This window comes from Propithecus coquereli, unplaced genomic scaffold, assembly GCF_000956105.1.
Source record: "Propithecus coquereli isolate 6110/MARCELLA unplaced genomic scaffold, Pcoq_1.0 Scaffold44, whole genome shotgun sequence".
Classification (NCBI taxonomy): Eukaryota; Metazoa; Chordata; class Mammalia; order Primates; family Indriidae; genus Propithecus; species Propithecus coquereli.
Window position 1 is genome coordinate 13822436 of NW_012150174.1, and position 18150 is coordinate 13840585.

Here is an 18150-nt window from a genome sequence, read left to right on the forward strand (position 1 = left end):
TATTTAGCCACTTTTACTGCTGCTTTTTTTGAAAAATGATTTTCTCAACTTTCTGCATTACAGAAAAATTATCCCAAACAGAAAGCTTCTTTTATTCGTCTGCTTAAAACTTTCCATTGCCTCTCTTATTCTTACCATAGGTCCAAAAATGACTCTCTAACGTTATCTGACATCATGGACATATGCCTCTGTATTTTGTATGAAACAAAACAACAACAATAATAAAACAAGAAAAAGACAATATATTAGGTTAGAAAAAAAAGATCACACACTATAAACTTAGAAAGAACTGGCCTCTGATTCGAGCCCACTTAATCTCTTTTTCAGTTCCTTGAGTGTGACACTTTCTTTCCTCAAGACCTTCATGCACGCCACTTCCTTTTCTTTAAACGATTTTTATCTCCCATCCTCCTTCCACATAATTAACACCAGTTTATCTTCTAGTATCAACTTAAACATTAATTCCTTCTAGAAGCCTTTTTGATATTTGTAATTTGTGCCAAACTACATCTTCATTGTACTTATCGCACATTTAGTTTTGTTTTTACTTTATCTGACTTTTTCCTCATCTCATTTATTTATCTTTTTATCTTAAGTTCATCTTAAAACTTTTTGGGATTTTTAAGGACCCATTCGTAACAACCTTGTCTTTCCTCCCCAGTTCAGAGCTAACTGGGAAACAGAGAAGCCAATGAAGTTGACACAAAATGTCAACAATTTTATGACATACATTTGGGGGGAAAGGCTCTAGATTTTCAGCTAAAAGGCTTGCTATTCTGATTGACTGGCTTGCTCATTGAGTCTCTAGCATAGATACATACAAGCCTCTTTGGAAAAGGCTGGCCACTGACTTTGCCAATGTGGATAGACCATAATGCATGGTCTGTCCAGACAGGGAGATTGACTGATATGAGGGGTCAGAGCTCCACATATAACTCACTCTGAACTCACTGATAGCTGATGCTTCTCCTGTTCAAAGGAGTGAGAGTTAGGACAAGACATTAAGAATGTTAGTATAAATGAAGTTCCTATACTTGAATTAATAAATATGAAATAATTATATTCCTTATCCAAATTTTTCTTCCTTTCTTTAAACTTATTGCTGTTTGCTTTTCCTCATCACACAATGTCTTCTTGTACAATATTCAGGCTGTGATAACCTCTCCTGAATTTTCTTTTTCCCTTCTTTCTTTTCCTTCTCCTCCTACACTTTTTTCTCCCCTACTTATTTCTTCCTTAATTCCCTCTTTTATTACCTTAAAACTCACAGCTTCAACTGCAGCTAGAGTTCTTATCACTACCCCAGAATGCAGTACTTTACCCTTGGAAGCTATATTTAGCAAAATATCCCACTCCACATAGACAACTTCTCCTTCACAGAACCCGAAGTACCATTTTTTACCACCAATTCCATGTACATTTGCCGATAACTCTTTCTATGCTATGGTTACCAGGGATTTAGGATGTGATTGGGTATGTGAACATAGCATTGGTTAGATAAAGAGAGCTTTGCCTTGACCATCTAACATAAAATTACCATACAGACAGATAGGTATGCCTAATTCTCTAGTTTCTATAAATATTAATTATTCCAAATGAATCAGGGGAAAATCTCAGACCAATAACAAATCTCTTATCTATTGACATAAATGCCTTTAACTCATTATCTCAAATATAGAAGTGTTAAATTCAAATTCCTAATCTCTAATTAGACCACAAAATAGTCAAACCATCCTTGTGCAATCTACTTTATTTTTCAACTTTTCTATAAAACTGCTTTGAAAATAGTTTTAAGTCTTTTTGAAAGACAAGCTATATCTATAGTACTTTTTACTCCATGGCAAAGTAAAATTTTCATTTTTTTGTAATAAGAAACAGAACTCAAGGAAAGAGTGAGATAAGATTCCAGTTATATTTTTGGCTTAATTTTGCACTTCCTTAAAACACAAAATGTAACTATTAGTAGAGACTTGTGAGAGGAAGCAGGTAGCGTGGATGCTTGCTATACTTTTTGTCCTCCCACTTGTATTGTTTTGTTTTGTTGCTCCATTTTTTTATCTCTGTACACCTACACATGTGACCAGTCTGTAACGGTAGACTAAATGGTTGGAGAGATTCTGTAGAAACAAAATAATTTTTACTGCACTGGGTATCACTTTGTCATTTTCCTCCTCTTTCTTTCATTTGGGAATATTAATATGTCTTATAATTTGAAAGGAAATATGGCTTAATTAAACTAAAATCTTGGTGTGAGTTGTTCGATACCTTGGTGTTAAATGTAATCTAACTGAGTAAGGTTGATATAGAAATATTGCATCTTTTTCATCAAGCCTGCTGATTTCTGCCTCACAACCACAAGACACAATTTGAAATGAAATATCTTACACCATTTGTTCCAGTGCTCTCGTCTTCCCTCTGCTTCCCTCTTATTTCCTTTCCGCTTCTCTCTTTCTCTCTCTCTCTCTCCCTCTCCCTCTCCCCCTCTTCCTCTCCCTGTCCCTCTCCTTTCCTCCAACCCATGAATACTGAGTAGAATTTTCTTCCATGGCAATCTACCTTATAATTATTGTAAAATTTTAAATCCCGCAAAAATTCTGGCCTTCTGGCTCTAATTTGGTTGTGAATCTTAGAATCTTAGTTTTCAGAATTTTTTTTCATGAAATTCATCTTTTAGTTTTTGATGAGAAGATGAAAAAATTAATTGGAGATTGTTATGCACTTCAAATAAATTTTATTTATCCATATTTTTAAGCTTATGTTCTGGTTTTACTTTTTTGCTATTGTTGTTACTCCCCACACACATACCTAGCATAGGCCTATTAGCACTATTATTTTAAAATTTTAATCCCAACCTTCTAAGATTGATCCTGTCTTGCTGCTTGTGTAGCTCATATTCCTCATTTATAAAATGTAGATAATTATATCTATCTCATAGTTTTGAAGTAAAAGTTCAGTGAAATAATATATGTGAAACATTGTACTACCTGGCAAAAAGCTTATGTTTAAAAAATGCAATTTAACAAAAGTAATTTCTTGATATGTTTGACAATTTTTGGTATGGCTTAAATGAAATTACCTGATAAATAAAATTTACCAAATGTAAAAACAATTCCAAGATATAGCAACTTTACTATTGATAAGCTTATTAAATTACATTATATAGAGGCACTTTTATAGTGTTAGCATATATTTTTTAAAAAAAATCTCAGGTTTTACCTCCAAACATGAAAATTTTATTACAAAAATACATAGTGTGATTAATATATTTTACAACCATTTAACCATAAATAACATGATATTAAAATATATCCTTTGGCCAGGCACAGTGGCTCACGCCTATAACCCTAGCACTCTGGGAGGCCGAGGCGGGAAGATCGCTTGCAGTCAGGAGTTTGAGGCCAGCCTGAGCAAGAGAAAGACCCCCGTCTCTACTAAAAATTATCTGAGCATGGTCGTACGTGCCTGTAGTCCCAGCTACTCAGGAGGCTCAGGCAGGAAGTTTGCTTGAGCCCAGGAGTTTGAGGTTGCTGTGAGCTAGATTGATGCCACAGCACTCTAGCGCAGGCAACAGAGCAAAATTCTGTCTCAAAAAAATAAAATAAAATAAATTCTTCATATTAGTAAATGAGAATTTAATTTTCATCAATATATTAATAACTAATACATACCTATTTATATTCATTTCCCAATAACATTCTATTTATTACTTTAATTGTCTCTTGAATTATGCTCTTATTCTTTCTCACTTCGATTCAATCTTGCTATTTCTGAATACAACATCTATCATTCCGCTTCTATGCTTTTTTCTCTGTTATTTCCAGAAATCTAAATAAGATAGAGTCTTCCCTCAGTATCCATGGGGAATTGGTTACAGGACACCTCCCCCATACCAAAATTCATGGATGCTCAAGTCCCTTGTATAAAATGGTGTAGTATTTCCATATAACCTACACACATCTTCCCATATACTTTAAATCAATTCTAGGTTACTTATAATACCTAATACAATGTAAATGCTATGTAAATAGTTGTTATAACATATTTATTTGTAATTTTTACTGTTGTAATGTTATTTTTATTTTTTCAAATATTTTTGATCTGCAGTTGTTGGTTGAATCTGAGGATGCAGAAGCCATGGATAAGTAGGGTCAATTCTTCTTTCTTCAGTGGCTCCAACCATTCCCCTGTTTATCTCTCTGCATTAAAGTCAGATAAAACACTCAAGCCCAGACATCCTTGATTGACAAAATATAAACATTTTTCTAAGTTTCCTTTCCTCTACTTCTCTCCTCTCTTCAAACTGCTGTCAAATCGTATCCATTATGTCTTTCAAAAATCTTTTTGACATTAACTCCAAAGAGTACTTCCCAGACTGTGATGAACTTCAGTAACCATATTTACTCCAGCTTCATTTGTGTATGCATTGGTACATTTACATAAATCCAAATAATTCCCCATGTAGCAGAATGTCAGAGGTAAATGAACAGGCAAATCTTTTTTTTCTAAAGTTATACAAATTTCACATAAATGTGGAATAGAAAGGATGACAGACAAGACCCTCAAATTCAGTATATTCTGGGAAAGTGTTTCATGCTTCCCTGTAACAATACATGGAACAGTTTGTTTATGCACTTTCCTCAATCTTCCGGAGTCTCTCTAGGCTATCTGACATTTTTTAGTGTTTCCTATACACTCTCGACAGTGCCTAGACCAAAGTGCCTTAATCATCAACAGTTTACTTAAAGTTTGGTATCCTGTTTCATTTTGTGTGTTTTTTCCATGAGGTCTAACTAAAGTTAAATTATGTGAAAAATAAAATTGTTTCCTATTTTATTTTTTTCTATTAAATTAAATGTCTTGGATTGAACATTTTGTGATTATTTCATGAATTTTATGGCAGAATATTTACAGGTATTTTCTCCTGAGCTCATGGTTTTTGAATTTTACATTTATTCTCTTTCTCTATAACTTTCTTTATGCTATTAATAAATGAAGAATTTTGTATCATAGATTTATCTTATATTCAAAATATCTTTCTCTCTAAAAAATAATTTTATCACTACTTCACGGATCTGTTTGGTTTTCACCCCATAGACAACTGGATTTAAGGTGGGAGGAAGCAACAGATAGAGGTTGGCTATAAAAATGTGAACATGGTGAGGTATGGTGCGTCCCCCAAAACGGTGAGTGAAGAAGTTGAAGAAGGCTGGGACATAGGTGATGACAATAGCACATATGTGTGATGTACAGGTACTGAAGGCTTTATGACGAGCATCCGCAGATGACAAATTCACTACAGCACGGATAATCATGGTGTAAGACATGGAGATATAGAACATGTCAAACCCCCCAATCAATATGGCAGCTATGAGACCATAGATTGCATTAATCTTTATGTTGCCACAAGATAATTTGGCTACGGACATATGGTCACAATAGGTGTGGTAAATCAGGTTACCTCTACAATAAGGAAGGCGCTTGATTAGGAAAGTAAATGGGATCATGAGCAACACACTGTGAATGAAGGTGGCAAGCCCAATCTTGATAATCACAGTGTTGGTGAGGATGGTGGAATAGCGTAGAGGGTAGCAAATGGCCACGTAGCGGTCTAGAGCCATAAGCATAAGCACACCAGACTCCATGCCTGTCAGCATGTGTATGAAAAACATCTGCACAAGGCAGGCATTAAAGTCAATCTCCTTAAGACTGAACCAAAAGATACATAACATATTGGGGACAAATGAAGTGCACCCAGTTACATATGTAAGGGATAGCAAGGCTAGGAAATAATACATGGGCTGGTGTAGAGCATCCTCATGGCCGATGAGGTAGATAAGCCCACAGTTCCCTATGACAGCAATGATGTACATGAAGCAGAATGGCAGAGAGATCCAGATGTGTGCAGATTCCAGCCCAGGAATCCCATTGAGGATGAAGTATCTTGGTGTCAGGTTAGAGCTATTGGCCCCACGCATGATGATCAATTAGAAAACATGCCACTTTTTGTACCAATAAAGTTGTCCTATACAAGAACATAGTGAGATTATTTTAATCCACAGAAAAAAGATGAACAAATGCTTTGAACAATATAAATAATAAAATTTAAAAATTCATCATTTTGTACTCAGCTATGTGTTTTGATCCTATTAAGTGGTCTTACACCTACTACTGAATCAAAAGAATGAAAATATAGTGTAAACATAGCATCAAAGTCCCGACCTGGCTTAGTTTTATACTAGAAACTCTGTCTATATTTACCTACTTATATTCCCAGGTCAGTCACTAATGTTTGATTTTTCTCCCTCAACCAATTTCCCAATTATGGACTGTGTCTAAATAACACTGAATCTCTTAATTTTCCTTCTTCCAAGAAGTATTTTGAAATGTGTTTACTGTGTTATAGTCAATTAAATTGCATGAGCACCTATTTATTACACACTTCACTATGAGTCTTGGCTTGATCTATATACAAGTGTAAACCTGGCAAATCTGGATTTTCCAAGTCAGAATAATCAAGGACAGAAGATGCGACAGGCCAAAAAATTACATAATAAGTTACACCTTACAAAGCACGGCCATGTATATTCTGTATTATATCTCTAATCGTTTCTTGCTAGTAAATGTGAAAGGTTTTTGTAATATTTATATTTAACCAATGATATTGTTAGTCACTAATTGATTTTCATACTTTCTATTATTCTCTTTCTCTATTTTCTCTTTATCTTTCTATTAATTCTTTCAATTAATTTCTATTAACTATTTCTACTTTCTCTTTCTATTAATTCTCTTCAAATCTCCACGTAGATAAGCATGATATTACATCATGCTTATATATATAAAGCAGGCTTAAGAACATATTGTGCTATCAATGTATAGTATATATTATATATATGTGTGTGTGTATATGAAATCATAATTCTATGTCTTCTTTTTAGGTATTATTTTTAGCCCCTAAATAACTATAGATAATTATATTGGGTGGGGTGAAATTCTTACTAATTTTATTAGTCTGTTTTTTGAGAACAGTTAGCTTTCCATCTTTCTCCTATGTTCTGAGACATGGATCTACCTTGAAATCTTTCCTAATTTAAATCACGAGACTCTAAGATCTTTTCTTCCTTTCTTCTTCTTTTTTTAGGAATTCTTCCTTATATTTCAAAAAAATGTTTCCTTAGTTATTGCTTATTTTAGATTAACCAATTTAATTATTTATTTTCTCATAACGTTGTATATTTTATTGCATTTTCACAAATTATTTTATATCATCATGTTATAATTTTAATTTCTCCTATATAACAGCCTTTTTTTTAAATTAACCTAACATGCTTTTTTTTTAATTTCAGCATATTATGGGAGTACAGATTTTTAGGTTATGTATGTTGCCCTTGCCTCCCCACTCCCCGCCAAGTCCGAGTTTCAAGTGTGCCCATCCCTTGGACGGCGCGCATTGCACTATGACAGCCTTTTATAAAGTTCTAGTTTTGATTGCTTCGCTCTCTCATTCTCCCTCCCTATCTCTCTATTTCTTTCTCCTTCTGATGTGGTTTAGCCAAGATTTTCTGTATAAGTGTGTGTTTACTATTCAGCTATAAGAAACAATGGTGATATAGCAACTCTTGTGTTTTCCTGGAATAGAGCTGGAACCCATTCTACTAAGTGAAGTACCCCAAGAATGGAAAAATAAGCACCATATGTATTCACCATCAAATTGGTTTCACTGATCAACACCTAAGTGCACATATAGGAATAACATTTATCCGGCGTCCGGCCGATGGGAGGGGGACGGAGGGGATGGGTATATGCATACATAATGAGTGCAATGCTCACCGTCTGGGGGGTGGACACGCTTGAAGCTCTGACTCGGGAGCGGGGTCGGCAAGGGCAATATATGTAACCTAAACATCTGTACCCCCATAATATGCTTAAATAAAAAAAAATGGAAAACTTTTCAAGTGTTGCTATATAAATAATCTCAATATATAAAAAACATGAAAGTATCTTCTTCTAGAAAACAGGGAAAGATTAGAGCTGATTAATTCTGAAGCATTTTGCTCAATTGTAAAATACTTTTAACATTAAGCAGAGTAAACCATGAAAAATTTCAGTACAACCTGAAATATAATAAGCAAAATATATAGCACTATTCACAATTATTATTAATATGATTACTATTATTTTGATCTATAAAATAAATGAAAGTAAAATTATGTCTAGCTATTCCTTAAAATCTCCTGTATCCTTCTGTCTCACTCAGAGAAAACATCAACATTCTTATATTTGTTTACAAATTCCTGCATAGTTAGGAACCTTTTAAACTTCTGAATGTGATCTCCCACTATTCTATCAATAACTCTCATTCTCTCAGTCCATCCATACCTACTGGGTTTTTCTCAAACTCAGCAAATATGTGCAATTCAGGGTATTTCCACTAGCCATTTTCGCTACCTGCTATGTTCTTTCCAAGATAAAACCATGGCACATGCCTTTAATGTTTTCAGGTCTCTACTCAGTGTCATCTCAAAAGTAAAAGCTTTCCATGACCTCCCAATTTAAAGTTGCAACTCCCAGACACCCACCAATCTTGGCATAACATCTCCCTTTCAAGCCTTTCCTTGCTCCACAGAAATTGATATTGTCTATTGTCCCCTCGCTAATGTGTAAAACCTATATTCACAGGGATTTCTGGCGATATTGTTCACTGCTATATCTCAGCACAAGAAAAAAAATTGTGTGATGAATGAATAGATGAATAAATTCTAAAATCTTTGTTTTGGTTGATCTTCCTTGTTGTACCTAAATACTTTAACAGATTAATGTCATGGTAAACATTAGAAAATATAAATGCATCTGGAAGACATGATTTCAAGATGTGTTTAATCATAAAGATTCTTTAAATAAATGAAATTAGAGATATTTAGAATTGGAAAGAGTATAAGTAGTAAATGCATGCAATTGCCTTTTGTATTGTTTTACAAATCCTAAGGACATACATATTATGAATAGGATGAGTTACAGAAAAGTAGATTTGGATTTAAGTAATGTTGCTCATTCATACAGATAAAATATTCTAATGGGGTAATGAGATCACTGTCATTTAATGTATTCAAGCAAAGGGAAATGGAACATGTCATGAATGTTGTCAAGAAGTTCGGCAAAACGATTACTGAAATTTCTTTCAACCCCCCCACTAATTCATTTTTATCGGTACAGGTCTTACCACTTCTTAAGGAATACTTCATCCATGGAAACCAGAGAAGTTTTTTTCTGTTATTGTACAGAAATACGCTTGCCTGTAACATTATCTTTTGGGTCCTTGTCATCAGTATCATGGAGTCTTCTTCCTTCAGTGACTAAACTACACTTAATTTTTCCCACTTATCCCTCTTTGAGACACTTTGCAAATCTCTTTGGTTTTGGAGTTCTAAAGAGTGAGATAATTCAGTATCTTCTTTATTCAACTATCCTCTGACTCCAATACCTTCTATTTAGTAGAAAATATTTTGTGCATCATATATATTTGGGTTTATTTTAATTATCCAAACTCACCTTAGTGCCAGCTGTTTTTAAATCTCTCTTCGTGACTGATATTACTCAGAAACAAAGGAACTATATTCATTAGGAATCCTATAAACAAACTGAATATCTTCTCTGGGGATTTTCCAAGCAAAAGGACAAAATTTGTTTGGGGCTTTACAGATAGATGTCCTACAGGTCTTTTATGGAGGGGAGGTAAATTTAACTTTGTTGAAACTAAATCTATATTTAGAATACCTTTGTGAATGAGAGAAAAAAACCCTCAAATTTTGACAGTTTTTCTCTGAAGGGACATGCACAATGTATGATATCCTTTGATTTATAAACCTGGAATTATACCTGACTCTCCAGGGGTATTCTATTGCATTTTTATAACTTTGCCATAGCTTTATCCACATGGAATGTATTTGTTTCAAAGTTCCTTCAGCAATATTGAGTAAAGAATTTCAGATCAAAATATGTTCCTGCAAAAGGCTGGGTTATGTGTTCATTTGAAATGTAACATTGTTAAAATGCAATGTTTTTCCATTCCTGTTCCTTTGTACCTTGGCAGGAATATAACATTCTGTAAGTTTTAATTTCACCTAGTAGATCTTGATCACATTTAAGGAATTAAATTGCAAAAAGTTAGTGTCTTGCTCTAAATTAGGTTTTGGCTTAAGGGAATGTTGTGGCTGATTTGATCTTCTATCCAGACAACTAAAATTTCTTCATATCAGCAATAAGGCTGTTTTGTTTTCTTATCATTTGTGTGTTTTTGGGAGTAGCATTTCTAATTTCCTTCAAAACCTTTCCTTTGCATTCACAACTCAGGTAACTATTTGATGCTAGAGGCCTAACATATCACTTATTTCAGCTTTTGACATGCCTTCCTCACTAAGGTTCATCATTTCTAGCTCTTAATTTAAAGTGAGATGTGCGACTGTTTCTTTCACTTGAACACTTAGAGGACCTTATAGTGTTATTAATTGGCCTAATTTCAATATTGTTGTGTTTCAGGAAATAGGGAGGCCTGAGGGGAGAGAGAGGGAGGCAGGGAAATGGCCAGTTGATGGAGCAGTCAGGACACATGCAATATTTATCGATTAAGTTTGCCACCTTATATGGGAGGGGTTCGTGATGCCCCAAAACAATTACGATAGTACCATCAAAGATCACTGATCACAGATCACGTAGCAGATATAATAATGAAACAGTTTTAAATACTGCTTTTCAAAATGTGACAGACACACAAAGTGAGAACATGCTATTGGGAAAATGGCGCTGATAGACTTCCTCAGCACAGGGTTGCCACAAACCTTCAATTTGTAAAAACTGTAGTGTCTGTGAAGCACAGTAAAGCCAAGCACAATAAAAGAAGGTATGCCTGTAGTTCTGAGATACAGTCCCATTAGTTATGAGTTACTATTCTTTTAATACATTGCTAACTTCAATTTTTAATAATAATGTTTTATTTGGGATTTTAAATCTATATTCATGATCCATTGGCCTGTAAATTTTCTTTCTTATAATGTCTTTGTAAAGTTTTGGTTTTGAGTTTTTGTGGCTTCATTAAACAAACTTGGACGAGTTTCATCTTTCTCTAGTCTCTAAAAGAGTTTATTTCTTGTTTAAGTATTTGGAAGAATTCACCATTAATGTAATCTGGCCCTGAATATTTTGTAATGGAAAGGATTAATTATAGATTCTATTTTTTAACAAATATAGGCTTGTTTGGATTTTTTCTCTTCTCTAGTTTTGTTAATTTTATATTTCAAGGAATTTGTCCATTTCAGCTACCTTGTCAAATTTATTGCCCACTTCTAGTTAATTTGTAAAAATAAATTATATCCCCTCTCAAAAAAAAAAGGAGGTAGAATAAAAATAAAAGTCAGAGAAACACACCCATACTATTCTAATTAGAATTCTCTTTATAAAATAAATAAAAACAACTAACTCAAACATTTTAACTTTTGATTTAAAGAAAATACCAATATATGGGAGAAAAATTAAACTAAATTTCTATCAAGGTAGTAGCAAATGAAGGAAGTTCCCCCCCAATACTAAATCTTTTCCTGAAGACTGATTTCAATAAATCTTGGATGTAGACTCATGAATCTAAAGATGGAGTATTTTTACTTCTTTTCTTCATAACTTCATATCCCCACTACCCATCTTTAGGGAAAAAGCAATTACAACTTAAGATTTTTCCACATGGAGAAATAATTTTTCAGTCCTGTTTGTTTTGTTAGAGGGAGAAATAACCCAGTGGTGTTTTGTACTATGTTAATATGGGTAAGGTGGAACTGCATTTCTAAGACTTTTCTTCTTGTATGTTGATGAGGTAGAGTCAGCCAAAAGAGGAATTTGTATGAGATTTAGAAAGCAAAGGCAAAGCAGCAGCCATCACTTTCTGAAGGTCGTCATGATCGTATATATTGAAAGACACATGCAGAGGTGATGGTCCATTCCTGCTTGTTCTTGCTCCACCCTAAAACAGAAGAACACACCTTCTTTTCAAATGTGTATGGGCCATAAAACAAGGGATGAATAAATTTAAAATCAAAGAAATCATAGGCAATATGGTCTCTTACTAAAAATAATTGAATTAGAAATCAATAACAACAAAATACCAAAATACTTCCAAGATATAGGGAAATAAAACTTCTAAATAACCATGGGTCAAAGAAAAATGCACATAGAAAATTAGCATATTTCAATCTATCAAAATTTGTAGGAAACAGAAAAGCATTGCTTAGAAAGAAATTTGCATATTTAAATACTTATGATAATATTTAAAATCAATTTTCTGAAGTTCTATCTTAAATTCTGGAAAAAAACATAATTGAATAAAACTCCAAATAAGGGAAATAAGTAACAAGACTAAAATTAACTTTATTTATATATACTAGCAATAAACAATAAGAAATTGAAATTCTTAAAAAGCAAAAGATTTATAATAGATCCAAAAATGATAAAACAGGTATATATTTAGCAAGATATTTGTAAATTTTTTATAATAACAGCAGAATGTTACTAAGAGAGCTCAAAGAAGACCCAAATAAATAAATTTAAATGTTTAAGACTTAATATTGGTAAAATATTTATTTTTTCCAAATTGATCTATAGATTCAATGCTATCTTCATAAAAATCCAAAAAAGCTTTTTCTAGAAATTTAAAAAAAATTAATTCTAAAATATCTGTGGAAATGCAAAGGACAAAGAATATCCAAAGCAATCTTTAAAAAGAAGGAACAAACAGGGAGGGCTTACATTAACTAATTTGAAACCATTATAATGCTATAGTAATCAAGAAAATATGCTTATAAGGATATAAACATAAATAGATGAAACAGAAAAGACAGTACAGAAATAGACTCACACATATATGATCAATTGGTTTTCAACAAGGGGTCAAAGCATGTGATGCAAAGAATAGTCTTTTCAACAGGTGGTGCTGGAATAATTTTACATTGCTAAGGACAAATGAATCACAGCCCTTTACCTCACTCTGTGCACAAAAATTACCTCAATGTGGAGCATATAGTTAAACTAGAAGCTAAAATTACAGAACCTTTAGAAGAAAAGGATAGGACGATATCATCATGACCTTGGTATAGGTAAATATTTCTTATCTAGTAAACAAAAAGTGAAAACTGTAACATAAAAATTTATTGATATGTACAAATTTTAACTTTTAAAATCAAAACCTCGTGGGCAGAGATACCTTGGATACGACCCCAAAAGCACAAACAGCAAAAGCAAAAATAGACAAATGGATTACATAAAACTAAAATGCTTCTGCATAGCAAATAAAACCATTATCAATAGGGTGAAGAGATAACCCATGATTGGGAAAAAAGTTTGTAAATCATACACCAAATAAGGACTAACATCCAAAATACACAATAAATTCAAGCTACTCAAAAACAAGAAAACAAATAACCCTAGAAAAATGGGCAAAGAACATACACTGCAGAAAGGACACCCTTTCAATAAATAGTGCCGGGAAAATTGGATTGCCGTATGCAGAAGAATGAAAATGAACGCTTATCTCTCACCATACACAGAAATCAACTCAAGATGGATTAAAGACTTAAATCTAAGACCTGAAACTTAAAATACTGGAAGAAAACCAAGGGAAAATTCTTCCAGACATTGGTCTAGGAAAAGAATTCATGACTAAGAAAGCACAAGCAACAAAAACAAAAATAGACAAATAAGACTTTAAAAAACTTCTTCACAGCAAAGGAAATAATCAACAGAGAGATCAGACAACCTGCAGAATGGCAGAAAATATTTGCAAACTATACATCCAACAGGAGAATAATTATCAGAATATACAAGGAACTCAAACAACTCAATAACACCAAAAAACCCCACAAATAATCCCATTAAAATGTGGGCAAAGGAAATGAATAGATATTTTCAAAAGAAGACATACAAATGGCCAACAAACATATGAAAAAGTGCTCAACATCACTAATCATCAGAGAAATGCATATCAAAACCACAATAAGATATCATCTTACACCAGTCAGAATGGCCACTATCCAAAAGACAAAAAAATAAGAAATGTTAGTGAGGATGCTGAGAAAAGGGAAGTCTTATACAGTGTTGGTGGGAATGTAAATTAGTACAACTCTATGGAAAACTGTATGGCGATTTCTCAAGGAACTAAAAATATAATTACCATTTGATCCAGAAATCCTACTACTAGGTATCTACCCAGGAAAAAGATATCATTATCGCAAAAAGATACTTGCACTTGTACTTTTTTGTTTTGTTTAATTATTTTTATTTTTAATTATTATGGGTACAAAACAGTTGTGTATCTATACAGGGTACATGTGATGTTTTGATACAGGAATACAATGTGAATTAATCAAATCAGGGTAATTTGGGTATCCACAACCTCAGGCATTTATCATTTGTTTTTTAAGGATCATTCCAATTCCACTCTTTTAGTTATTTTGAAGTATACCCTAACTTATTGTTGATTATAGCTACTTTTCTATGCTATCAAATATTGTTCATTCTATCTATCTAACTATATTTTTGCACCCATTAACCATCCCCATTTTATGCCCACCTCCCTGTTACCTCCCCAACCTCTGGTAACCATCATTCTTCTCTATGTCTCCATGAGATCAATTGTTTTTAATATTTAGCTCCCATATATGACAGAACATGTCCTTCTGTGCTTGCTTTATTTCACTTTGCATAATGTTCTCCAGTTCCACCCATGCTGTTCCAAACAGCAGGATTTCATTCTTTTTTGTGGCTACATGATATTCCATTGTGTATATGTACCACAATTTATTTATCCATTCATCTGTTGATGGACATATAGGTTGATTCCAAATCTTGGCTATTGTAATAGTGCTGCAGTAAACATGGGGTTGAAAATGTCTTTTTGATTACTGAATTCCTCTTTGGGTATATACTCAGCAGTGAGATTTCTGGCTTATATGATGGTTCTATTTTTAGGTTTTTGAGGAACTTCTGCACTGTTTATTACAGCAATATTCACAATGTTAAAGACAAGAAATAAATCTAAATGTCCATAAATGGATGATTGGATAAAGTATGGAATTCTATTCAGCCATAAAAAGAATGAAATCATGTTTTTTTCCAGCAACATGTATGAAATTGGAGGCCATTATCTTAAACAACTAAAAAAACAAGACAATTACTGCATGTTCTCGCTTATAAGTGAGAGCTAATTAATGTGTACACATTGTCATAGAGTGTGGACTTACAGACATTAGAGACTCAGAAGAATGGAAGTGTGGCAGGGGGGTAGATGACAAGAAATTACTTCAAGAGTATAATATACATTATTTGCGTGATGGAAACACTAAAAGCACAGAGTTTACCACTGTGCAATATAGCCATGTAACAAAATTGCACTTATACCCCTTAAATTTATACAAATTTAAAAAGCTAGATTTTTTTTAAATGGGCAAAGGGCTTGAATAGATATTTCTCAAAAGAAGACATACAAATGGGCAGCAGATATATGAAGAAATGCTCAACATCACTAACCATAAGAGAAATGCAAATTAAAATCACAATAAGATAACACCTCACACCTGTAAGATTGACTATTATCAAAAACATGAAAGATTAGAAGTGTTGGCGAGAATGTGGAGAAAAGGGAACACTTGTACACTGGTGGTGGGGAGGCAAATTAGTATTATTTGTATTATCAAAACATTATGGAGTTTCATCAAAAAATTAAAAATAGAATTACCATATGATCCAGCAATCTCACTACTGGGTATATGTACCGAAAGGAGTTGAAATCAATACGTCAAAGAGATGTCTGCAGTCCCTAGTTCATTGCAGCATTACTGACAACATCCAAGACATGGAAACAGCCTAAGTGTCTATCAATGGATGAATGGATTAAAAATGTGGAATATATACACAATGAATACTATTCAGCTTTAACAAAACAGGAAATTCTGTCATTAGCAACAACATGGATGAACCTAGAAGACATTAGGTTAAGTGAAATATAATTTTTTATTATTGCACAGCTATACTTCTGTACTATGCCATAAGTCTATGTCTCCATATGATCATTTGGAACCAAGTTTCTTTACCCCCAGTCATCAGTAATGAAACAAAGGTATGCATTATTAGTATTCCTGGTAAACATTGCGTAGAAGGGAGACACTAGCCAGTACATTAAGGCAAGAAAAATGCATAAAAAGAGAAGAGAAAGAAAGAATATGTTCATTTTTCATAGTCAATGTGATGCTATACATCTAGACAATCCTAAATAATATATACAAAATTTGTTATGATTAATAAGCAATATATTGAAGGCATTAAATAAAAGATTACATGTATAATTCAATTGTTTGCATACCAGTGTTATTTAATTTTTCTTCCAAAATATTTTTCAAGATCAATTTTGTGCTTGACATTGGGCTAAGTTTTGAAAAAGTTAGAAGGCAGATCTGTCTCTCAAAGGATTTAATTCTGAAATTCCAAATGGTTTCAGACCTGCATGGTTTCTGCTGTACCTGTAAAAAATTATGCCCTCAGGAGTCCTAGACTATAATGAGGGACCAAATAGTTTCTAAGACAACTCCCAGGGGTTCAGCCAGTGTGCTTAGAACCCAGATATATCTGATTTTTAATTCTTCTTTATTCTTATTGTAAATAGATACACACACACACACACACACAGAGGAAATCGCTTCTCCTCCAAGACTATAGTAGAAAGAGAAAGAGACAGTAACCACAAAGTTTTTTTGGCTACCCAACTTCAGAATATATCACACATACACTGCACACATGTGCATATGTACACTCACACATACACAGAGAATAGAAATGTTCCATCTTCCAGTTGCCTCCCAAGGTCTCAATATAGATTTTATATTTCTCCTGCAGGGCCAAGAGCATCACATGGACATGAATATGACTTAATCCATGGATATGTCTTCAGTTTCTTGAGGAACTCGAGTAGCTTGCAGGGTGAGCATATTTCTCAATTTGGGTTGCATTCTTCTTATTAAGGGAATGGGTGCAGATTATGCCAGCTGAGAAGGGAGGATGAATTAGAAAGTTTCCACAAAAAATTATTCTCCTAACTTTTAAAAAGGCATGTACCCTACTAAGGCTGCTTTTACATACTGGCTTGTATGATCCATTTTCATGTCGGATAAAACATTCACACTGCAACTGCTGAAACATAATCCTAGTGAGGAATGTTCTACATAGTCTCACTGGTTGTGAAAGCTAAAAACAGCATTTCAGAAGAAAAGAATTTTTTTGTGGTGGGAGAAAAGAAAAGAGTGATGACAGCCTTATTCCATCATTTTTTTTCTGTTTCTTGTGTACTCTTCTTTACAGGGAGTTGCCTCCATTTCACATTATAGGTTTGATATTTAAATTATATCTTAATTAGAAAGGCCCCTAGAGTTCATCTACTCATCCCTCATGTTTTACAAAATAAATATATACAATTTTATAAAAGACACCTGTGAACAAAGGGGAGCTGATTTACACAACCTTGAATTTCCAATAGAGAGACCCGTGCAGTGATAGGGGGGTCACCTCCAACATGTCCAGGAGGGACTATACATTTTAACATCGATATTTTTTAATCAAAGAACCCATTTAGTTTTCCTCCAATATCCCCCCTCTAGAAAACTACCCCCATCACACTACTTGTTCCTTTTTTTCAATCAACACCTTCCACCTCCACATGGCCCACTTCTTCAGACTCGTGCATCCCATTTGCATCCATCCTATGATCACAACTTTATTCTTATTTCCTCACAACAGACTGTCACATCAAATATTCTCCTCCTTACTCCTAACGAGTATTTTATCGATCCTTTCTGCACCACAGCCTCTTTTTCTATGGACTTTGAAAAAATATGTTCAGTATCTTCTTTATACCAGAAAAACAGCTTTGGAGATTTCACAGCTTAAGAAATATTTGATTCTATAGCTCTCTGAAGTTGTGACACAGGTAGAAAATAAAGTACTCTGTTCTAAAGGGAATGTAAATTGATTTAGTTTAAGATGATAAGGATCTTTGTTCTCATTAGACTGGACTCCATAGTCTGTTAGACTGGACTCTGATCTTAGAAAAATATCAGCTTCTCAGAA

At 33.6% G+C, this 18150-nt stretch overlaps 1 protein-coding gene across 1 annotated transcript; it reads right to left on the reverse strand.

Annotated features, from left to right (window-relative positions):
* Nucleotides 1–5012: 5012 nt before the first annotated feature.
* Nucleotides 5013–5975, reverse strand: LOC105818337 (olfactory receptor 52N2-like). Its single transcript, XM_012654295.1, has one exon. It carries the CDS (start codon nucleotides 5973–5975, stop codon nucleotides 5013–5015), a length of 963 nt encoding a protein of 320 aa, XP_012509749.1.
* Between the last annotated feature and the right edge of the window lie 12175 nt (nucleotides 5976–18150).